The following is a 22,488-nucleotide window of genomic DNA, read 5'->3' as shown; positions in this document are numbered from 1 at the left end:
GCGGAGGCGAGGAGGAGGAGGGAGATGAGGGTGGGCGGGATGGTGAGCAGGAGAGCGAAGGGGAGGCGGTAGCGGTAGAGGAGCCGGGAGAGAATGAGGAGGAGTTTATAGAGGGGACGCAGTGGGCGGGGGAGACGACCGGCCCAGGGGGTGGGTTTGTGGAGGGGGGTGTAGCGCGCGGCGCTGGGTGCGACGGGCATGGTGGATGGCGGAGGTGATCACAGAGAGTTTGACTATGTTTCGGGTCGTTGAAGGACGAATTTCCTTGACCAGGGTGGAGTGTCGGCGCCGCTATCAAAAGGAGTTCCCCATTCCCACCAGAACGTCACACCTCCAATTGACACCTGGAGTGTGAGTATTCCGCTGACTTCTATGACCTGTGGTGGTCCTCTAGTGCCGTATGCTTGGACCGCAGAACAAACAAGCGACGCTCCTGTGCTGTGTGAGCCGCTGTTCGTTGCTACTCGTTGGCAGTTGCCGTCTCTCTGTGTGCTCTCTGTGAGCGCCGTGCGGCTTGCGAAAGAACGCGTTTTTCACACCTGCCTTCTGGTCTCCAATCCCAGCCAAGAGCAGAACGGCCCCACAGCTGGAAGCACAGGCAGTATGCTCTTCCCAACAACAACCCTCCGCAACGGCATCCAAATGCCCCTCGCGAAGGCTATTGGTGTTAGTAACTTCACGGTGGGGCATTTGGCGGAGTTGGTGGCGATAAAGGAGGGTGAGGAAGAGCAGCTGGAGCTGCCGCATGTGAATCAGGTATGCGCTCCGCGTGCGAGAGTGAACACCCACCTCTCTCATGCCAGAAATGACAATGCTTACATCGTATCCCGCTACAGTTCGAACTACACCCACTCATCTACCCTTTCCAACGCCCCCTCCTCGACTTCTGCGCCGCCAACGACATCTTTGTGCAAGCATATTCTAGTCTGGGTGAAGGCAACCTCATCCCTCCCCCACCTCCACAGTCCCTTGACACATCACCCACAATATCAACAACAATCCCAGAAACCCCAACACCAGCAACAAGAGTCTCAATAACCCACCTACACACCCTCCTCACCACCCTCGCCCACAATCACACCCCCTCACCAACACCCGCCCAACTCCTCCTCGCGTGGGCCCTGGTCCACTCATGGGGCGTGATACCGAAATCGACCTCATTGGCACGCATGCGTGAGAATCTGGGGGCTGTGGATGTTGCTTTGGATTGGGAGGATGTGCAGGTATTGGATGGGGTTGTGGGGGAGGAGGGGGTGGTGAAGTTCTGTTGGGATCCTAGCAGGATTAGGTAGTGTATGTAGCGGCGTATGAGGGGAGGTGACGATGTAGTGCAATGAAATGGGAGGACGACGCGAACATACTGTATATGTAGTATGCGTTTCTTTGCGTCCAACTGCCAAGCAACAAATAAACACCGGCACGCCTTCCCCACATAGCCTTCCTACATCCACGTGCTGCGAAAGAGCCACAAAGGTCTGTCAAAGCAAGGCATACGGGCGAACCCCCTCTCCCCTGATTCGATTCCCGACCACGTTTGCACAGGTTGTCGGGATGCGCCGCACGGATCTCGACAGCGCGAAGCTGACTCCTGTCAAAATTCTGCAGAGTTGGTCGATAACTCCGGGCGCTTTCGCGGCACACTTCATCGCTACAATGGGAACGCATTGCGAGGTGTACGCAGGATCGAAGGTCAGCCTTGACGTGCACACGGCCGATTGCTTGCCGGAGTACCCTGCCGGGCAATCAGCGTACGCCCGCTTATTCACCGGGGTCTCGAGGAAGGCCGGCCCGGTGGCGGGCTTCGGGCAATTGAGTGGAGTGCAGTAAGCTGTAGATCTCCTCAAAAAGGCCGTTTACACCACAGCGTCTAGTCTGATACGCCAGTGAAGCCGGCCGGACAGCTGCCGTTGACGCGGTCATTGAGCGTCGCCGGTGGGAACACGCCCGTCTCCCGCACACTGCGTCGGATTCGCAATACAGGCCGTAGCTGGGGCCCACGTCCCGATGTCCAGGCACTTCGCGCTGGTCAAGCCCGGATATTTGTCAACCACGCACGCGCCGTATGCCGTCTCTCCCGCCTTGGCCGGTGGGAACGGTTGCCTGGCCGGGCAGTACACCTGCGTCGGAGCCGTGGCCGTGGCCGTGTCGGTGCCAGTAGTCGTCGAACCTGTGGCCGTGGCCGTGTCCGCGGCCGTGCTAGTGCTGGTGCCCGTCAGAGTCTCCGAGTCCTTTGACTGTGAATCCTGGAAGTACCATGCGAGACCCCCGCATGCAGAGGCTAGGCAGCAGAGAAGGAGCGTGGCAAGGAGGATGTACAAATGAGCCTCTGTGGTCTATTCTATTTTAATACTCTCCTTTTTAACAGCGCGTATTGACGGCCTACGTAGTCACTCTCACTCCAAGCCAGTTTGTACAGTACTTGAGCGTCAAGTCTGCCTGTGGCAAGTCGTCGGGTGTAGCTGTGAAGGTAAGAAGCGACCGGCGATCGGGACCTACGTTTGCCATGTAGAACCCGTCCTCGCTCTTCTCCCGGCTCACCGATAGACGGATCGACGGGAAGTCGCCTCCTTCGGCAATACTGACCCTCAGAGTTCCCGAGAGCTCCTTGCACCCCTCTATGTCTATCGTGTATGTGAGATCGTACATCCCGCCCTCCTTCGGGGTGCTTATGTCGACAGCTTTTCCGGAAGCGGCCTCCGGAGGTGTGACTGTAACGCTTAGTGCGGGTTCTGTCATATCTCCTAGAGTATTCGCAGTGGAAATTTTTACGTGATATAGTTTTAGCCCACAGCCCAATTGAGTTCTTACGCTGCAACGGCGACCATCACGGATACCACGGGTTCCACAAGTACAGCGACGGGAGCCCTGAAGGTCTCTGGTGGAGCAGGTGTGGCAGGAAATAGGTATGCGAGCTCATTTAGGACTTTCAGTGGCTCCCAGCCCATCAGCGCCGCAGGGACATACAACATCGTCCTCCCTGGGTTTACCTCCGGGCGTCTCTCATGTTCTATAGATCCCATCTCGAACGGCATATGGGCTGCCGCCGGGGACTTTCTGTCCACTGCGAATAACGTGCGGGTGTACCTCGCCAATATTCATGTTTTTCAGTTTCCTGGGAACAACATCCAAGCCACATTGCAGCCGTTTGGTGGAGGAAATGCTTAAACGATTGCCAACGAGAACGATCAAGTGCAGGTGGTTGTCTCAGCTATCGGAGGGGTGTCCACTCTCAGATGGTCATATATACGATCTTCCATGGAAATTACACTGGATAGAACCTAATCTCATGGAAGTATCAGACTTCAGGTGAGTCATAGGGATCATATATACCCAAGTAAACAGAATTGAGCTTTGCCAACTCGCCTAACTCCCAAGCCCACTCCTCCCATGATGGAGGGGAGTTCTCCCATGATACGGGGCTCCACGGCTCGCCCCCATCTATGAAGGCTAGCCTAAACGCCGTCTCGACGGGCATATGACAGACAATGCGAATTAAACTGGCTAGGTTTTTGTCAGTCACAGAATTTTTGAAACTGCAACTGATTCATGACCTCTTGCGATTCTATGTATTACTTCTTTTTCCTTTTCTAACGGCTTTGGCATTCCGCTCAACTTTGATAAAATTCGACAGCGCGTATTGACGCCTTTTGCTGAGCGTTTGCAAAACTCCCCTCAACGCCGGCTGCGGAGTTTGCTGATTTCACGTCTCAACGCCCGACCGTTGAGGAGACTGAGGTTGTCCGCCAGTGTGTCCAGGTATCCGATGGGCAACAGCGCGTCACTGCTTTCTATGAAGCGATAATGAAACCCCTAAAATTCCCCTAAAAGGCTTTTCTGTCACTTCGCTTTATCCATGTATATGGGGTACACCGGTGTTCAAGCCTGCCAGCCTCTCTAGCTTATCAGGCCAATCCACCATCCTGCCAAATTCTCGACTCCTGGGAACGTCATCTACAAAAACCACCCTAAACGCCATTTCGACGCCCATGCGGCAGATGAGGCGGAATCTTAATCCTATGTGAGCGAGCAGGGCCGGTAAGCCTTCCCTCGTACTCGTTAGGTAATCCGTTCCTCCAATTGCCCAGTTCTCGGCGCCCCCCCGGCAACGAAAGTCAGTTAAACCGAAGTAGCCTTCCACTCAATGAACTAATCTTGTGATCTACGGCAGGGATTCCAGCTACCCCGGGATAAAAAGAAACACTCTTGCCATTATATTGAGGCCATCCCAGCTTCAATTGAGGGCATTGCAACTCCAAAATGTCTCGCTTCAAGATCAACATCTTTCGTTTATATCTACGTTACATCAACGATCTACGTACTCCTTTCCCCCAGTCAACCTGATGTCATAAATCGAATGCTGCAGCCTTCGAACTCCGAAGCAGGAATGACCAACACCAAGGATGGCGCTCTGGATGCCGCGTAGCCGTTTTGGCATGGCAAAATCGACTTCCAAGGTCATGTCGGTCGTGGTCCATGCACATGCGTACCATCGGTCCGCACATAAGCTTGACGTCTAAGGACTATCCACAATGTACTCCCAAGTCACGCGTGGACAGGAGCTTCCCCGGCTGCTGAAGCGCAGGAGCAGCATCAGAGCCAACTGAAGCACGGTCTTCCCCTTCCGTCGCCACACAGTCATCATAACCCTAAGCAGCGAAGAAGAAAAGCCAAGGGCGCAACTGCCAACCCTCTTGTCTTCCCGTCACAAAGACCTCCCGGAGCTCGCAAATCCACATCGGAATACATGAGATTTGACTTTTGAACGAAATTATTTGTGCAGACGGTAGACGCCTCATGTGAAACGGTCCGACATCAACACATGCACAACGCTGCGCATGTATGTATGTATGTATGTACTGTATGTGTGAGGCAAATAGTCGGATGAGTCTGCGCTGGTCCGATGGACCTTGAATTCTAGTGAGTTGTAAAAGCATTCGCGGGTTCAAAGGCAGCACGATGAATGGTACAGTCCATCAGCCGAAGGTTCCGGCCGACGACTCCCCAGCTCCCAACTGCAACTGTAGTCTGGGAGACGTTCGGTTCCCCGCCTCCACCCGATAAGAGAAGAACGGATCTGCATATTCTGCGGCGGTTGAACTGACTAAACCGAAGATCGGCCCGGACGAGACCACTCCGGAGTCAGCTGCAAGCGAAAGAATCATAGTAACCCAACGGAACTGAAGAAGTAACGTTCGAAGAAAAAGTGGAGTGATTGATCTGGTTGGCTTTTTGTTCCCGAGCTGGAATCTTCTGTGTTGATCAGAATCAGGTCGCAGGATAAGCGGTAATCGCTGCAGGTGAGGCGTGTGAGATGACGGTGTTGGAAGCCCACTAGAGGTAAGCACTCGTCCACAGTGCAGAAGAGAAACCCCACGGCTTGAGTAGAATCAGAATCGTAACATGCCGATCGGGTTGTAATAATGTGACGGTGCGCGGTGTCTTTTGACAGCTGGCATGGAACATGCTATCAGAGTTCGCGATATCGCCCAACAGTGAGTGATATGGGGCTGTGACGGTCTGATCTCGGCGGGCGGAGGCTGCGTCGCTGCTATGCCACCGACGCCTTGCCACTTGGCCAGATAGCTCTTGGTGCCTTGACTTGCATTACTGTAGATTTGCTATACGTAGGTCTGTGGAGTAGTCCGGCGATCTATATGTATGATCGGACTCCAGGGTGATTCATCCTTCCGTCGGCCACGCGCTGGCACGTTGGACATAGCGATCAGAAGCCCAAGGCACAGAGGATTCACGTCCGGATCGGATGCAGGATCGGATGCAATTTGCATGCCTGTCGCATCACCTCAACTTCCTCAAGTCAAAAATCGGAATGCCGCGGCGATGTCTTGAGCTCCGAAACCTGACCTGATTCACCGAAGCGTGGGGGAAAGAAGCTGGATCACCATCACTATCTGCTTAGAAACCGGCCATTAGCCACATTTGTTGCCATTTCGCAGTCGCACTGTCAAAGAAGGGGATGGGATCTTCGTACCCCCCAAAATCAAGAATCAAGATCGCCCCAGTCCACAGACAGAAACCAGTAGCAGAAACCCTCCCGTTTTTCGCGTATAGCCAGATAGACAGATACCCGCCAGTGCACACAGTTCCATGCTTTCCACCTTTCCCGTCTCGGAGTGTCGTCATCTATCCCAATCAGGCTTGTGGGGCCGGAAGCGTGATCACCGACGGGTCTGTTGCGCTGTGGTGTGAATCAGGAATTCAGGGGGTTTTTGAAGAATTTCTTCAATGGGATTGTGGGAAGCTTCATCACCCTCGGAAGGCAAGGGGCAGATAGGAGAATGACGGGCAGCTGTCGCAGTCCGAACACGCACAGATAAGTGAATCATGACTGGGGATGCGCACGCACGGGAAGGCATGCGCAGGAACGCTGGAGCGAGAATGAGAACATGCACTGCGGCGTTCGGTTTTTGGCATCATAGGAATCAGAAGAAGTCGCCATTGCGCAATGAACTACTTGCCCTGCATCCATGTTCTCTGATAGATTTACCCAGGATACTACTGTATGGAGATTCTGGATAAAATCACGGGATGACATGGCATTTCCTATCGACGCTCGTACGGTTACTCCTACCGTCTCCCGCACACTTGCTTGATTACATGTATTCCGAATGACGACAATAATAAGCAATTCGGAGGACACGCCGAGCGACAGGACCTGGACTAGCCCATGTGGGCCATAGCGGCCAGCAAGAACTGATATGATGATGGATTCATTTGCGACGGATCGGGGACCCAGTCACACTGTTGTCGTCGTATGCCCATTAGTGAGACGGTAGGACAAGCGGCGAACCGAAGCTTTCGAAGAACATGCGTGCCGTGTGGTTTGATCAGCGTGACACTGGGTGACCGCCGAAATACCGAGACTGCCGACAAACCTGGAATCTATCTTTTTTCGACGGTATCGCAGGCGTGGGGATGGGCAGCTACCGCTATGTCCTAACAATGGCTCCCATGGGAGGTGAAGTAGCATCAAGCCTACGCTTGCATCATCCTGCTCTCAATCACGACCAGCGCCGCGGAGGAAGAAGGCCAGTCAAGCGACGGTGCAAAAGTCCAACCGGAATTCGGGTGGGCGACAAATTTGCGTTCTGACTATCCACGATCTCACACTGGCCGGGTCGGTCACTTCCCACGCGTCACTAGGGGCGCCAACGCGACGCGATCAGAAGTCACAGCCCCCTTGCCTGTGTGACAACCTCACAACGGATCAACGAGAGCTGATAGCAGCCGAAAAGTGTCTCTTATTTGAACGGACTCGCCGGTACCGTTTGCAATCACACGACAGCGACGAGGATATTGCATGGCATCCGAGGCGGTTAAGAGAGCCTCAACGAGGGTTGGCATTTTTGGTTACCGTTCTCATGGGATTCCTAATCATCTATGCGCAGACGCCGAGTGTCCCCAACTCATCCCATCCCGCCGTTTTCATCACCGCCCGTCACAAGTTCAAGTTACAACGGATTGGAGAGGATCGGCTAGAACTGCGCAATGCGCAATCCTCCTCGTCGGCCAGTCTTGACAAACATGCCGACGCTTTCGTCCCACGTCGGACAGCCCAGGGATCCGTGGGTTGTGGCCTTGATCGCGGTCAAGGCATATCGCTTTACTCGCGCGAGATCACATCCACACCAGAAAGACATCCATGACCCTCTATCGCAGTCTTCGCGGAGGGCATTCTACTACAGTACTGTGTATCGTCGGCAGTTGAGCGACCTACGGGTGCCCACAGCAACTGCCCTCGCCGTCTCCATGTCCCCCGAATCCTATAAAGGCTGCGGGCTTCCCGCACGTTCCCCTTCTTGTCTCCTCAGCTCAACTCAACCAACTACACCTGCTTCTTTCGAAGCAGTCGCTCATCTCCTTCTCGCACCAGACTCTTGACGAGCCTTGGTTTCCTGCATCTCTGTTACTTTGATACCACATAGTTTTTTCTTACTTTATCCTTATCACTATCGCATCATGAGGATCTCTTCCAACATTGCGCTGGCCGCAACCGTTCTCTCCTCCGCCGCTTTCGTCGCCGCCGCCCCTGCCCCCGCCCCCGCTGGTGCTCTCGACAACATCCCCGCTTTCCACCGTGTTGCTGCCTTCGAGGGTCTCGGTGCCGGTCTTGCCCCCGCCAAGGGCCCCAACGGCCTCGCCCCCACCTCCCCCAAGGACATCGCCGTCGCTTACGTTACCAGCAAGCACGGTTTGAAGGCTGATGACCTCGAGGTCACTGACGACTACACTAGCGACGGCATCAGGAACATCTACTTCAAGCGCGTCTTGAACGGTGCACGTGTCGGAAACCAGCACGCTAACGTGTCCATCAAGGACGGAAAGGTCGTTGCTTTCGGTTCCAACATCCCCACCGCCCAGAACGCCCTCAAGCCTACCATCCCTGCCGCCGCCGCCAAGGTCTCCGCTGATGCCGCCGTCGCTGCCGCTGAGAAATCCACCGGCCTGAAGCTTGTCCCTGAGGTGAAGCCCTTCAACCGCTACATCGAGACCGGTGATGGCAAGTTCGAGTACACCTGGTCATTCCAGGTGAAGTCTGCCGACAACGGCAAGAACCTGCAATGGTACCAAGTAGATGTCTCCGCCGACACCGGAAAGATTGTCCACTCTACCAGCTTCGTCAACCACGCTTCCTACAATGTTGTCAAGTTCACCGCCAAGGCTGCTAACCCCACCAAGGACCAGATCACTGTGACTGACCCCGCAGACCAGACTGCCTCCCCTAACGGCTGGCACAACGACGGTACTACCTCCTACACCGACACTCGCGGTAACAACGCCGTCGTCTACACCAAGTCCGGCTCCACCAAGACCTACGCCCAGGGCGGCGCCAACAACGTGTACAGCACCCCTTACAATGTCAACCAGGCTGCTAACACCGCCAGCAACAAAATCGCCTCCACCGTCAACCTCTTTTACATTACGAACGAGATGCACGATCTCTTCTACAAGTACGGTTTCGACGAAGCGTCCGGAAACTTCCAGACCAGCAACGGTAGCAAGGGAGGAAAGGGCGGTGATGCCGTCCAGGTCTCCGCTCAGGACCCCGGAGGCACAGACAACGCTAACATGGCCACTCCTCCCGATGGTCAGAAGCCCCAGATGAACATGTACGTGTTCACCCAGACCAGCCCTACTCGCGACGGTGGTCTTGAGAACGCCATTCCCATCCACGAGTTCACCCACGGTATCTCCAACCGTTTGACCGGTGGACCCTCCAACACCAACTGTCTCGAGACCCTCGAGGCCGGTGGTATGGGTGAAGGTTGGTCCGACGCGGCCTCCCTGATCGTGTCTTACCCCGCTGATGCCACCGCCGACGACGACATGATCGTCGGTGCCTGGGTGATGAACAAGGCCGGCGGTATCCGCTCCCAGCCTTACTCCACCAGTCTGACCCGCAACACCTACAAGTACAGCGACGTCGGCACCCTGGGCGAAGTTCACGACATCGGTGAGATCTGGGCCACACTGTGGCACGAGCTCTACTGGAACTTGAGGACCCAGGGCGGTTACTCCGCCGATATCTTCAACCCCAACCAGGACACTGGTAACATTGCCGCCTTGCACCTCTTCATCGACCACATGAAGCTCCAGCCTTGCTCCCCTACCTTCGTTACCGCACGTAACGCCATCATCCAGGCTGACCAGAACCGTTACCAAGGCAAGTACAAGTGCGCCATCTGGAAGGCGTTCGCCAAGCGTGGTGTCGGTGCCAAGGCCGTCTCTGGCACATACACCAACGACTTCTCCGTCCCCGCCGAGTGCTCTGGAGGTGCCACTTCCACTGCTCGCCCCACCTCCACTGTCCGCCCCACCTCCACCTCCGCTCCCGTGACCACGGTTGTCCCCACCTCCACCCGCGCCACTTCCACCACCCGCCCCACCTCCACCCGCAAGCCCACCCCCACCCCTACCCCCAAGCCCGAGCCCGACTGCTCCTTCCCCAACTGCTTCTTCGACGACAACTGCGACACCTGCACCTGGTAGAGGGCTCACCTGGCTCTTCACGCCGCCGGGCTAGTCCCGTGGTGAACCAAATACCCTAGAAACTTGCTACCTCTTGCAACTTTGTTTACATACATCCTCAAACGACTCTATGGTCCTCTTGTAACTTGTAGTGTTTTCTGATTCTTCCCCCCTGACTCTCCATCGCTGCAACTGAAAACGACGGGATTTCCGCGTGTAGATAGATCATAATCGCGCATGGTAGATGATATGTATCTTCTTATTCTCTCCCCCCCCTTAATCACATATTCTGGGCTTTGTATAAAAAAGTTTTGTTCTCTAAAGAAAATCGGCTTTCCCCGAAAACACAATGTGCCGCGCTGTTGCCTGATTTGCTTGGTATTTCTGTTGTAAGTGAATCGTCCATTGCAAAAGACAGTGTCGCTATGCTCGTTGAACGCTACGCTGCGGGGCATCGTCGGATTCGCCCACTGCGAAGAACGGCATTCAAGGATGCCAAGGATCGGAATGGAAGCCCCAGCGAGCGGATGTGTTGAGATCCTGTCAATTGAACGCGTACGATCTGTCTGTGTGCGCTGGAAGTGATGGATCCGTGTGGATTGCTTGAAGAGTGTACAGTCAGTGTCCATAAAGCTGGGACCCCCCCAAGATTAAATCAGAGTCGACATTGCCTCCGACTTTTTGACAACCCTAGCACTGGATGGCGCCACCACTAGGTATTAGGGTTCTAGAGTAGCGCTCTAATCCCTGCCGGTGTCGCTGGCCGTCTGGTTGGCTGTTAGCTCTGGCTGGGGGCCACGTTCGTCTGCCTTTCAGGTTTGCTTGCCGCTGGGCGACTCGCTTTGTGAAACGGACATTGAAATCAATTATGGGGGGGACCCAGCTTTATGGACACTGACTGTAGAAGGCGCAAGACGCACTGTTGTTGCCTTGGGGATTTCTTCTACTCTGCAAGCGTGGGTGGACCGCCCCGCTCCAAATGGGATGAGCGGTGCTCCAATTCGAAGGGGACGATTATGCAGAAGTCACCCTGTGCCGTACGTGCAAGCAGTACCTAACATCGAAAGTGTTGAGATCATGCGGATTGAAAGCCAGCACGTCCTATCATTGTAAAAGGTCTACCTGCATACACCACTTGATGCTATGTGCATATATACAGTGTACATCTTCGGCCCATCGACGTTTTCCATGAGTCAATCGTCTATAATTACAGATCCCAGGCACCGCCGATTGCAAGCGACTCAAAGATCCCACGGATGTCCGCCAGTCGCCCATCGTCGTCCGTAGCATGCAGTACCGCTAATGCCAGAAGCGAGCATCAGATTCCGGGTGTCGGGGCCGAGGCCGGAGGGAATATGAATGCGGTTGCTTTTTTGTGGGCACGCAGCGTTCAGCGCTTTGGCACGCGGCGAGGGGTCAAAAATCTAGCCCTTTTAGATGCGCGGTGTGTAGCGTTGTCGCGTCGTCCAAGCGTCCACTCCTCATAGCTTTACAATCCACCTCCCTCCCTCGCTCGCCCACTCGCCCCCTCACCCGCCCTCAACAACCCGTTTCCCAAACCGCATACCGGCATCATACACGAAAATCGCAGCGCCATTGGTCGGAAACGATCGCAGGAAACACGGGACGAAGCCTCGATAGAACCCACGAAGTCCCTCCGTCCGCCAAATGTGTTGCGCGCAGCTGCGGACGGTTGGGTAGCGGCGCGGGTGGGCGGAGGGTTGGGTCATCATTCGCTGTTTTAAGACATCTGTTGTGGGATATGTTGGAGTGAATAGTGTGAACGCGGCGACAAGAGATCACCAACTGACCTGCCGGGAAAGAGATCGTCCAAAACGTGTTAGCGGCACATCCGCCGGCAAAGAAGGGGATCATGCCCTTGGACATGCCCCATTCGGTGAATTTGCGTCGGTAGACTTCGTAGCTGCCCCAGAGAACCCAGAAGAAACTTCGGAAGAGGAGGCAGGCGCTTAGGCCTTGGTATAGTCCTGGTATTCCGTGCGCTTGGACCTATCGAAAGTGCGTCAGGACACACATACTTGAAACATCCCGCAGGGCACAATGATTCCCGCCGCATGCTACCCGTCTGTCTCCCACATGCCGCCCTTCCCTTCGCTCACCTAAGAACTCACCAGCTTCCTCGCACAGTCGACCGGCCCCTTATAAACCCTCGTCGCAGCGTCATACTGCACCTGCAGCTTCCCTTTCAACAGCTCGACTGGCGTCGCCACAAAGCTGACCACAATTCCCGCGCCCAGCCCCGCGGCCGCATGTTCCGGGATACTCAACATGGTCTCCGGATCACCACCCGCGATCAGTAGGCGCAGATTGTTCAGCGAGCCCATCTGGACACTGTCCATCATCGCCCAGCCGAGGAGAGGGGGCGTGGCGCCTTTGTAGAGGGCGCGGAATCCTTCTTTACGGATCGTGGCGCGCATGCAGTCAAGCGGGCCGGAGAAGCGGCCGAAGGAGCCTTCGGTTTGGAGACGGACTTTTACTGTGTCTGATGAAAGGGGAAGTCGTGGGAAAGCACATGCTGTGAGAACTGTGATCTTCGACCTGCGGACATAGACGTCCTGGGAGCTGGCCTTCCTTGAGCCTCGTTGCTCCTCCGTCGTGATCCATCCTCCCTCGCAAATCCTCTTCTCCCACGCTTCCCTCGCCATTCCCACCCTTCCTTGCTATTCCCCTCCCGAATTTCCCACGCCTCCATCAACTCACCAAAAGGATGCCCAACCAACAACTTCGTCGCCCCCGACGCAAGCCCAGCAACGAATCCAACATAGCGTTCGGCGGGTATGCCGCCCGTAGCGGTCGTTGGTGGTGGTGGTGTTGGCTCGTGATGTAGGGCGGACGCGTTGAGTGATGCAAGCTGTGCTGATGCAAGCTGTGCTGATGCCTGCAGGGATGGGAGGTAATTAGAATGTGCGTGTGCGAGGACGAAGACAGGCGGCTGGTACTCACACCTGGTTGTGCTGGTGGTGATGAGCGGGTGGTGTGGGTTGTCATTGAGGTTGAAAGAGGTCGGACCAGGAAAGGATGTGCGTTCTTCGTGGGAGTTCCAAAAAACTGCTAAAGACCTTTTAGCATTCTCCCACGCAATTTCGTTCTTTTTACAGCACACCAAACCTCACACCAGGCACCGCAAGGACACAGAGACACACACCATATCCCCGTAGCAAACGTACGTCGATTCAGCATAGCCCAAAGGAGCAAGGACTGGTTGCATTCCCACGCCGGCCGTTGAGTGTATGAAACACCATCACCAAACAGGACGCGTCCATATTCGACATCACAGATCGATCAACAACGAAAGATGAAGTAGTTACAAGTCAAAAGCGAAAGGTCACGAGTAACAGGTGCAGGCGATATATTGCAGATACGGCAATATGGTGCAAGAGGAAGTAAGCGATCCAGCGTCGGACGGCGATGCTCTTCCATCTCCACCAATAGTAGCAGCCATCCCACCAGAAGTGTCACAGTCACCATCAGCCCACGGCACACCAACCCCTCCACCAACCCTCCTCAACGCCCTCCTCGACACCTCCGTGCTCACCTCCCTCGCTTTCCATTCCACCCTCCACATCCTAACCCACCACGCCCTCACCCGGCACCCCCGCTTTACCACCCACCCCCGATTGTCCCTGCACCTCCTCGCCGAAAAGCTTCCGTCAACCCTCAACGCGCTCCACCAATCCCTCGGGGCCTTACACCTCCTGCTCCTCACCCGGCCATGGCGACATGACATAATCAACCCGTACCCACCCACCCTCGACAGATTACTTGCCAGTCACGTCGGGTTTACCCTGTACGATTGCGTAGTGATGGGGTATGTGGGCGGGCAACACGCCAGTTCGTGGGTGCATCATGTGCTCGGGATCGTTGGCGCAGGATTGATGCGGTGGTATCGACGGGCGAGTTATTTTCCGACCGTATTTTTGGCACCGGAGGTTACGGTTGTGGCGACGAATGTGTTGTGGATTTTGGGGAGGTGCGGGGTGGGTGAGGGGGAGAGGGGTGTGGTGCTGTGGACGTGGATTAGGGCGGGCTTGTTTTGTGCGGTGAGGGGACCGGCGGGGTTGGTGGGGTTGTGGTATGCGTTGAGGGTGGCGGGGAAGCAGAAGGCTGAGCTTGAGGCGAAGGAGGGAAAGGAGCTGGGATCGGCATCGCGGGCCAGTGCAGCGGCGTCTTTGTACCGGCAGTTGCGAACGTTACCGGCTGTCGTGTGGGTGCTGACCCTTGTCAACGTGTTCACGTTCACGGGCTTGAACAGCTACTGGACGGTCTTGGTTATCCGAAGCCTCCTCCGAACGAGACTGGCCGTCTCGCATATTCACCACATTTGAGGCCTTGTTCCTAGCCCGACTTCAAACGGATGCGACTCACTTTCCACTCTATCATCGATTGACACACCCAGGACAGTTATGCAGCACATCATGCACATAGACATCGCAATCCCAACAAAACACCCCCTTACACTTGCCGCACTCGAACCTTCCACTATTAGCCTCCCCGCTCGCCGCCCCATCACCCTGTCGCGTTGGTATCTCCGAACTCCGCCTCTCCGGCCCCGAAAACTGCGGCGGCGCAGGAAACGGCAGCAAACACGCCGCACAATGATCGTTCCTCGCCGTCGCCGTGTCAGGGCCGAGTTTTGCCGACCACGGTAGCTCCTTGTAGTTTTCGACGGGGAAGAGGTGGTGGTAGGACCGTGCGAGTAGAGGGCTGGAGACGAGGGTGAGGTCGCAGATGGGACAATCGGTGGGAATGTCGCAGATTAGAGAGGCGCAGCGCGGGCATTCGTAGCCTTTTCGGACGGGGCGGTGATGGCTGTGCACCGGGCAAGGGTGTTGTTTAGGGGATATAGCGAACCGTGCTTATTGGAACGATGTACATGTACTTACCAAGCGCAGAGCGTCAGTGTTTCGTATGATTTGGTGACCGGGAACCCCATCTGGATCAGACTCGACGTGTTTTGCTCTACGGCAATGGGCGGCGGGGGTATATGCTCGAACAAGACGTCTTTGTAATGCGCTTCGTTTAAAATGACATTGTACGTTCCTAAGAGAGCAGATGCTGAGCAAGGCGGATTTTGCATCAACAGCTACTTTGGAGCAAGACTATTTCTTACCTTTCGTCTCCTTGCAAATAATCTTGCACACTTGCAGCTCGGCTGACAGTCCAACGATGGAAACTCTGATCTCGTCCCGCTTCAAGGAAGCGATGGTCTCCTGAATGTTGTCCGGGTCGCAGGACGTGAGCGAGGCGTATAGAATGATAATTTCGCGAGATGCGTGGGAAGGGACGTGACTGGGGATCACAAGAAAGGAAAGAACAACAGGTCAGTGAGAGTGCAACGAGGGATCCCTGCCATCTGTCTTACGCGAGGGAAGTCCGGGCAAGCTCTAACGCGTTTTGCAGGGATGGTTCGCCTTTTGGGACCCTGTTTGCTGGGACCTTGATAGCCTCTATGTGGTCCGTTGGGTTGCCTATATTGCGGAGATGTCCAGCAGTGTCAGCAGCGACACCGATACATAAACCGTTTTGATCCATCCTCCAACTCCGCTTCGGCCTCTCTCCCCACACCCATCCCCAATCTCACCTGACAACTCCGTAACCTTCTCCGCCAACGCATCCCGCGTCAAAATAACCCCCAGCTGACTCAACGGGTTCTGATCAAAGTATTCGCCCACAAACTGGGTGGCCAGGTTCATGGTACATTCCAATCGCGAGGGTTTGAGATCCAGCTCGGTCATAGCCCGCGAGAGGTCGATCACGAGGTAGACATGCCGGATGATCCCACGTTGTACTGTTGCCGTGTCTCTTTGCAATCTGGGTGAATAGAAACCGTGAGCCAACCGAGTGGGAATTCTCAAAGATCATCGTCCCTCCCCCACCTCCGTCGCTTCAACTGCTGCTGTATAGAATTAACAGCTCCCACTAAAGAGCCCTGCTCGTCCTCCTGCAGGATATCCCAACTCCGCTTGTACTCCTCTTCCCACGAGTAGCCCTGCCCGGAGGTTCCCATGAGCCCGTGGGAGTCGTCGTCGTCCATGAGTGTTGCAGCTTTGACCCTTGGGGCGAGAGCGGATTGTCGTTGTTGCTGCTGAGCGGTTGGTGGGGCCATGGCTGCGTGAGAGGACTAAGCAACTTCTATCGAATACGGGGGTTTGGTTGAGCGGCCTGGGATGTTCACCCGTTGTTCCCAGTCTGAGGACAGGCCAACTGCGACATGTCGAACTCATTTCTGTGTCGAAATTCAAAGTTGGTCGCGCGTTACTTTCGACGAACAGACAACCCCGCCGGGGTACGAGTAGCAACACAATCCGAACCGGAATGAAGTCGCCCGGTACCGCCAGTTAGACACAGTAGACGTCGGGAACTCAAATAGCAGAGTGAGCCTGATGGATATCACACATGCATCTGGCATTCATTGTCCCTCAGGTCAGGGAGCGGAGAGGGGGGTCAAAGGACATTTCACTAATACAGGCCTGAGTTGGATGCGACCAACATGTGCCAGTCTTGGCAAGTACTGATGGTCGCTGTGGACGTATCCGATCTTCAAGGACCGCCGACATGTTCCATGCCTCCCAATCGACGCGGCGGGCGCCACGCTTCCCTCATCAACGTTCATCAATCGACTCCATATCTCTCTACTACGTACTGTAGTACTGTGCAAGACCTCCATTTCACGAGAACCAGACGAGAAGCACCTCTGACACCTCACAATCCCAGTTCCGACACCCGCACCACGAGCTTCGGAGGTGAAGCCAGACCCTAAACCCCGCAAGCCTCACATCTCCTCACCACAAACAAAGAACACAGCAAAGACGCGTTGGACTAAAAGGCCATTTGACGCGTCCTTTACGACGCGTCTCCCGTGAAAGAACATCGTCAAAGAACATGAACCATCCTTTGGCCTTGCTTCACAACCAGGTCGGCAAACGACTATGTGGACTCTCTCCACTGAGGCTTGCCGCTGGGCACGTAAAAGCAGCGCGCTCGCCTTGATGTCTGGTTCAGTTTTCTTTTTGGCGGTGTAGTGTGTAGGGTGGGATAGCAGGACGAACACAGGGATCTGGAGGGACTTGGAAGAGGGAGGCGAAAGCGGACTTGCAGCAACATCGTCGACGAGCCTTGCTGTGCAGATTCGGAATTTGGATACTGAGAATAGGGGCCTTTCCGACGAACCGAGACGGCGCACAACAGGGCGGATAAGTGTGCGATTTGACACTCCACCTTGAGGATCTTTCCGATCCCAAACATGAAGACTCCGAAAGAGGGCTCCATTGGTCCGACAGACCGCCGTGAAGGACGGTCCACTTTCACATTCGAGAACGGATCGACAAACTCCCGGGAGATTCGAGCGTAGACTGTAAGCCACATGTCGAGACCCTGCCTGGACTGCAGTGGCCAAAGGGAAGGGACCCGGTTTTGAAAGCAAGACATTCGGTCTCACAGCTTGGACATTTCATGGAGGTTGAGCAAAACCAAGGCCGTTCACGAGGACTACATGTACACTTCCCTATTCCTGGACCCTCAATCTCGGCCACATGACAAAGTCGCCAGTCTCAATCGGAGGCCCTTCACCACCATTTCAAAGCCAATATCATCTTCCATCTCAATGCCTTGTCACCCAAATCTCTTTCCAGCTAGTTTCCGAGCCCCCACTTTCGGCTATATCGCATTACCACAGCAAGGTGCCGATGAGGAAGCCCTGCCCCTTTTCAGAAGTGAAGTGTTTGTGGTGTGGATGACGTGAAAGTCTGGTTCAGGACATAGACATCGACTTTGGCTGACTGATGGCGTTGGTTAAATGCCCGCCGAGGATACCTATTAGTCCCCCCATCCTATCCTGACATGGGGAAGCCGTCCTCCTTTTTTTCTCGTCCTTGCCGATCCAGAATTTGTTTCTCTACATCGGGGACATCCTCCAACATCTGTATTTTCTGTCGCCGAGGCTCGGTCTTTCTTTTTCCTTGAGAAACAGCTCATATCCGTTCAGAATGAAGCAAGAGACCGCCATCGCTGCGAATTATGCGCTGACATGTAAGCCTCCCGATCCATATCACGCCCAATTTCATGCCATCGCTGGAAGGGGGAGGGTTTGCGATCACATCGGTTGGGGATGCCTGTCCTAATTTGATGATCTCTTCCCCTATGAAATAAAAGCGCTCGCACTGGCGATCCAAACGGGCAATGCGATATACGGCATCAAGCACGCCTGGCAGCGAAAGACACTCTTCAACGGCGTTCTCGCCGGGTGTATGGTCATGTACGCTGCATCTTTTATTCCACTGCTTTGTAAGTGCGTTCGGAAAACGAGAGATGTCTTTCCGTTCGCCCAGATTGATTTTCGGAAAACGTTTATGCTGATATATTGTGACTTCTTTCTTGAAGTCACCGCCAGACCCGCTGTCTTGCTCGCCGATAAACCCGACGGGCCCGGAAGCCCATACACGCCCTTCCTGACCGACTTACAGAACATCGTGCGGGTGTGGACAGCGCTGTATGGCCTCGCCACCTTTCCGTACGTGATACTGGTGCAGATCAGGTTTCGGGTCGTTCGCTCGGTTATCAAGTATAGCAAGCATTGGGTAGGTAGCATGCGATCATTCGTGGTCCCCAAAATCCAAAATCCAAACCTTTCATTCCACAGGATACATTCTTCGTGATCTTCACAACCCTCATCTGGCTCAGCGCCCTCGCCATCTGCGGCGTGATCTACCCCCCCTCGAAAAAGATCGCAGGCTACACAACAACGATTTGGACTGTGTACGGCCTGCTCTGCGACAATGTATTCTCGATGACGTTCATCTTCAGCATCTACAACATCCGCCGCAAGCTGAACAAGAACATCGAGGTGCTGTTCCGCCGCGTGCGCACGGGACTATTCTTCCTGTGCTTTATGACCTGGATGGGGATCAGTTTCAGCGTGATTAGCTTCACGCTGTATTCGAATAATGGGGTTATGCGGACACTGTTTTTCAGGATCTCGCTTCTGTTTTCGCCATTGGCTTATTCGGGCGCTTTGGTACGCAGGACTTTTATGTTTTGACTCTCAGTAAAGACTTTGGACTCATGTTGTTCATTGCCTCCCAGGTCTACCTCTACACCGTCCGCCAACTCTTCCAGCCCCAAACGCGCTACAGCCAACAAGACCTCCGCGCCATCAAAAAATCCCAACAGGAGCTCCGCGCAAACGCCGCATCCTCCGAAAAACTTACAAAGCCCAAAAGTGCCTCCGTGATGCTAACCGCCACCGTAACCGGCACCGCGCCCGCCGACAGCCCCATCCGCGGCGCCGCCGACTCCTTCGCGCCATCAAGGACCGAATCCGACCCGGCTGAATCCCGTCTCGACCCGTCACGATTACTGCTCGAGGTACAGGATTTGCAGACGACCATCGAGTATGATGACGCGGAGGAGGAGAGGGAGTCGAGCGACGAGAGTGATTTAGAGGGCGGGAATGCGCCCGTGCCGTCGCTGGTGAAGGGGGAGGCGGGCGCGAGGAGTGGGGCGAGTGGGAAGAGTTTGGCGAGCCAGATGAGGAGTGAGGCGCCGAGGATGAGTATGGTGGAGAAGACGGTTGGGGGGGAGAATGGGGATGAGAGAGAGGCGGATGGGTTTTAAGTAGCCACCCGGTTTTTCGTGGTATCGGGGATGTGTACGCTTTCATAGAGAAATTATCAGGTCGTGCATCCAGAATAATATCCATGCAATTCCATGTTGATCATCTGTGCACCCCATCATTGCCCCACAAGAGGGCGAAGAGAGACACAACGGGCGCTTATTTCGGGTACACACTAAGTTTAGACTGGGAGAGCCACCCTCAGCATGTTGGGAAGCCTGCAACGAGTATCCTGCAAACCCTTTGTCCGTATATAGGTCAAGGTCCCGCATTAGCCCTGAAAACGCTATTGCGGGAGACCCTTCTCCAGCATAATCATATCGCCCCATCCTCAGACCGGCTCTCACACCCCTTTTCCCGCCACTTACCTCTTGGGGATGCCCCCACATGCAAACCCCGAATATCAGATATCAGTCTGGAGAGCATCTTTCATCAACCCGACAACTCAATCCGAGTACGTAAAACGCTCTTCTTCGCAAAAAACCACTGGCGTTTCCCCGTGTTCGATGGAAAACCTCTAACACCCGATGCCGCTTCAATACCTTCAAACTGTCGGAATAACAGATATGTGCAAGCTGAAGCACGCAAGGCTTCCTCCACAGGACGTCGGAACGCCACTACCGCAGCCTTTGGACTCCTTTGCCTGGGATTCATCTTCTTTCAACAATCACGAAAGTTTGATGCAGTAACGCTATTCAGATTTCCTTTTTCGGTAAGATGTTCCGACGGAGCGGTGGAAGGGTGCAAGCGGAGCGAGTTCGTGAGCGCTAAAGGCGCGAATGCCCGGGGGTGGATCGATTGCTTGTGTACGAGGCGCAGCGCGGATTTTCTCGCCGGAGACCACACCCGAGTGACCCTAGTTGCATGGGCGGCATCTCCAATTTATCGCCGGTGAGGCAACAGCCGCCGGCGGCACCCACTTTCATCGAGGATGTACTTGCACATCCTTTTTGCTTCCCTCAATGTGAAATGGAAATGAAAACTGGCACAAAATCACATGCTAACCCCAAACCGAATTCCATTCAACGGAAAACAGGAAGGCTTCATAATCCTCTTTGTAGGAATGTTCGTCAACCTGCTGCTGAAACCTCCATGGATGTTCAGACTCACGGCCATCCTCACTTTGGCATTTCTCCTCGTGCCAATTTATTCAATGAACAACCAAAATGTATCGTGGGCCACAGAACGGGACATGGCAGTCACACTGGCTTCGGAGATGCCGAACACTGTCACAGTCATTACCGCACTCTCCCTTGGGGGGGTACAACAAAGGGCGGGGATAGCCGCCTTGTATATCATTGGGATGCGCATCTTCGGAAACATATTTCACCAACCTGGAGCATTGAGCCAAGGGGGCTACAAAGTCGTTCTGAGGATGATGTGGACTGTAGGGTTGTCGACGTTTGTGCAATGGAGGTAAGCGAAAGGTGTCTCGCAGTATGCCGTTTGTGTGCACAATTCTGTTTTCGGTCACTTTGTTAATCTTTTCATACCTTTCTCCGGTTTCCTTGCTTCTCTCTAGGCGACAGATCCGTTCGATGAGGGACTGGGTTTTACTGCAACAATATATGGACAAGGAAGCAAACGAGACTGGAAACGGTCCACCATCGCAAAAAGGCGATGAAAAGTCGTCACTCGACAACAAAGGAAAGGAGAATGGGAGCGCTCCTGTGTCCAACCCGGGAGCGCCTCCTCGGCGCACAATCCGAACAAACCACCGGCGTTGCAATTGTTTCCGAAACCTCCTCCTCAACCCGCCTTTCACCGACAAGAACGCCGAGGAAACATTTCACCGATTCTGTTCTGTGTTCTCCGTGAAGGAACAGATACTATGTCACGGAAGCAACATTCTTTCGTGCTGGACATCTGGGGCAATATTGTGTTATCTTTTGCAAGGTTTCCCGTCGGAGGCAGTCTCGCTCTTCGTGACCATCCCTCTCCTATCCATCTTCGCGATCATTATCAAATCGCTGGGGGTTTTCGGTGGCGGATGTCAAGGGGCGCAGCTGCACCCCTTTCGTGAGCAAATGTCTTCCATGTGCTGCTACCTCCTCGTCGATTTCTTCATGATCTGGGACGTGTCTACCCGATATCGCCAACTGTCTGGCGAGAATGCCATCTCGAGGCTTGAGGCGGGGTTGAACCCCAAGACCAGCGCTTTCACGAGCATCCTGTTGATTCACCTCACGTTTATCCTTGCGAGATTCGACTTCGAAGCCTTCAGAGGTCCGTTTGCCGTGTTTGTCCTCGTTATGGAGGTGATAGGATTGTGCTTGGGGGCCTGGTGGCAGGGGTACGTGGGGCCGCACTACTTCGCTGCCAGTATTCCTAGCTTATTTCAGATCGTTCATGCCGAAGCAGGTGAGCCGGGGGGCCGTGATCTGGCTTTTACTTCCGTTTTGCCCGTTGTTATGCTCTAATTTTTGAATGGTCGTTATTCTTTAACATTTTCCCCTCGTTTTCGATTTTTGGCGCATCTAGGTCTTCGTAGACATTTTCTGGTTCATCATCCGGAGTTTGGCAGTGGGGCGGGGGTCAATGGCGGCAGCGGTAGTGCCCGCAAAGCGGACGAAATACAATCTGAGCCAGCAATAAAAGTATCGTCTGTAGCCTTCGAGGAATAGAAACATGGTAGCATAGAGATGAGATCAAGTAATGTTAGGATCAATGATAGCAGGTTAGAGTTGTGAAGGGAAATATAGCCATCAAGCAAGAAGACCTTGTAGCATAGGAAAATAGAGCTGATGCAATAATTCTGGGGAAATGCTACGTACAGTAGGATGCCAAAGTAGACGTCAGATGCCAAAGTAGATGCCGAAACGGACGTTACGACGGCATGGACGCGGTCAATAAATCGTTGTGGCCAGCAG

At 54.5% G+C, this 22,488-nt stretch overlaps 7 protein-coding genes across 7 annotated transcripts; 5 read left to right on the top strand and 2 right to left on the bottom strand.

The window, feature by feature from the left end:
- Window positions 1-300: 300 nt before the first annotated feature.
- EV422DRAFT_50526 (NADP-dependent oxidoreductase domain-containing protein) lies at window positions 301-1,344 on the top strand. Its single transcript, XM_053068478.1, has 4 exons — window positions 301-442; window positions 564-628; window positions 687-756; window positions 837-1,344. The coding sequence occupies exons 1-4, from the start codon at window positions 401-403 to the stop codon at window positions 1,290-1,292; spliced, it is 633 nt and encodes a 210-aa protein (XP_052925681.1). The 5' UTR covers window positions 301-400; the 3' UTR covers window positions 1,293-1,344.
- A 6,474-nt stretch (window positions 1,345-7,818) lies between these two features.
- EV422DRAFT_50326 (Fungalysin metallopeptidase-domain-containing protein) lies at window positions 7,819-10,062 on the top strand. Its single transcript, XM_053068329.1, has one exon. The coding sequence runs from the start codon at window positions 7,978-7,980 to the stop codon at window positions 10,006-10,008; it is 2,031 nt and encodes a 676-aa protein (XP_052925680.1). The 5' UTR covers window positions 7,819-7,977; the 3' UTR covers window positions 10,009-10,062.
- A 1,433-nt stretch (window positions 10,063-11,495) lies between these two features.
- EV422DRAFT_50181 (mitochondrial carrier domain-containing protein) lies at window positions 11,496-13,186 on the bottom strand. The gene is made up of 5 exons (XM_053068222.1): window positions 12,952-13,186; window positions 12,709-12,886; window positions 12,120-12,490; window positions 11,799-11,997; window positions 11,496-11,737 (listed from the first exon to the last, which is right to left on the bottom strand). Exons 1-5 carry the CDS (start codon window positions 12,994-12,996, stop codon window positions 11,517-11,519), a joined length of 1,014 nt encoding a protein of 337 aa, XP_052925679.1. The 5' UTR covers window positions 12,997-13,186; the 3' UTR covers window positions 11,496-11,516.
- EV422DRAFT_50230 (uncharacterized protein) lies at window positions 12,977-14,573 on the top strand. Its single transcript, XM_053068256.1, has 2 exons — window positions 12,977-13,028; window positions 13,107-14,573. Exon 2 carries the CDS (start codon window positions 13,377-13,379, stop codon window positions 14,331-14,333), a length of 957 nt encoding a protein of 318 aa, XP_052925678.1. The 5' UTR covers window positions 12,977-13,028; window positions 13,107-13,376; the 3' UTR covers window positions 14,334-14,573.
- EV422DRAFT_550656 (Ssl1-like-domain-containing protein) lies at window positions 14,385-16,042 on the bottom strand (the record flags this gene model as incomplete). Its single annotated transcript, XM_053071787.1, has 6 exons — window positions 14,385-14,817; window positions 14,892-15,048; window positions 15,119-15,297; window positions 15,371-15,476; window positions 15,590-15,819; window positions 15,885-16,042. The coding sequence occupies 6 exons, from the start codon at window positions 16,040-16,042 to the stop codon at window positions 14,385-14,387; spliced, it is 1,263 nt and encodes a 420-aa protein (XP_052925677.1).
- Window positions 16,043-17,993: 1,951 nt separating this feature from the next.
- EV422DRAFT_619943 (uncharacterized protein) lies at window positions 17,994-19,703 on the top strand (the record flags this gene model as incomplete). The annotated part of the gene is made up of 5 exons (XM_053074084.1): window positions 17,994-18,036; window positions 18,160-18,291; window positions 18,388-18,584; window positions 18,647-19,021; window positions 19,090-19,703. The coding sequence occupies 5 exons, from the start codon at window positions 17,994-17,996 to the stop codon at window positions 19,618-19,620; spliced, it is 1,278 nt and encodes a 425-aa protein (XP_052925676.1). The 3' UTR covers window positions 19,621-19,703.
- A 41-nt stretch (window positions 19,704-19,744) lies between these two features.
- EV422DRAFT_528810 (uncharacterized protein) lies at window positions 19,745-22,431 on the top strand. Its single transcript, XM_053070304.1, has 5 exons — window positions 19,745-20,072; window positions 20,183-20,330; window positions 20,655-21,034; window positions 21,141-21,979; window positions 22,100-22,431. The coding sequence occupies exons 1-5, from the start codon at window positions 19,996-19,998 to the stop codon at window positions 22,240-22,242; spliced, it is 1,587 nt and encodes a 528-aa protein (XP_052925675.1). The 5' UTR covers window positions 19,745-19,995; the 3' UTR covers window positions 22,243-22,431.
- Window positions 22,432-22,488: the final 57 nt, after the last annotated feature.

Source organism: Fimicolochytrium jonesii, assembly GCF_025526975.1.
Source record: "Fimicolochytrium jonesii strain JEL569 chromosome Unknown EV422scaffold_11, whole genome shotgun sequence".
Lineage (NCBI taxonomy): Eukaryota > Fungi > Chytridiomycota > Chytridiomycetes > Spizellomycetales > Powellomycetaceae > Fimicolochytrium > Fimicolochytrium jonesii.
Note: the sequence above shows the minus strand (reverse complement) of the source record. Positions and strands in the feature narration are given on the sequence as shown.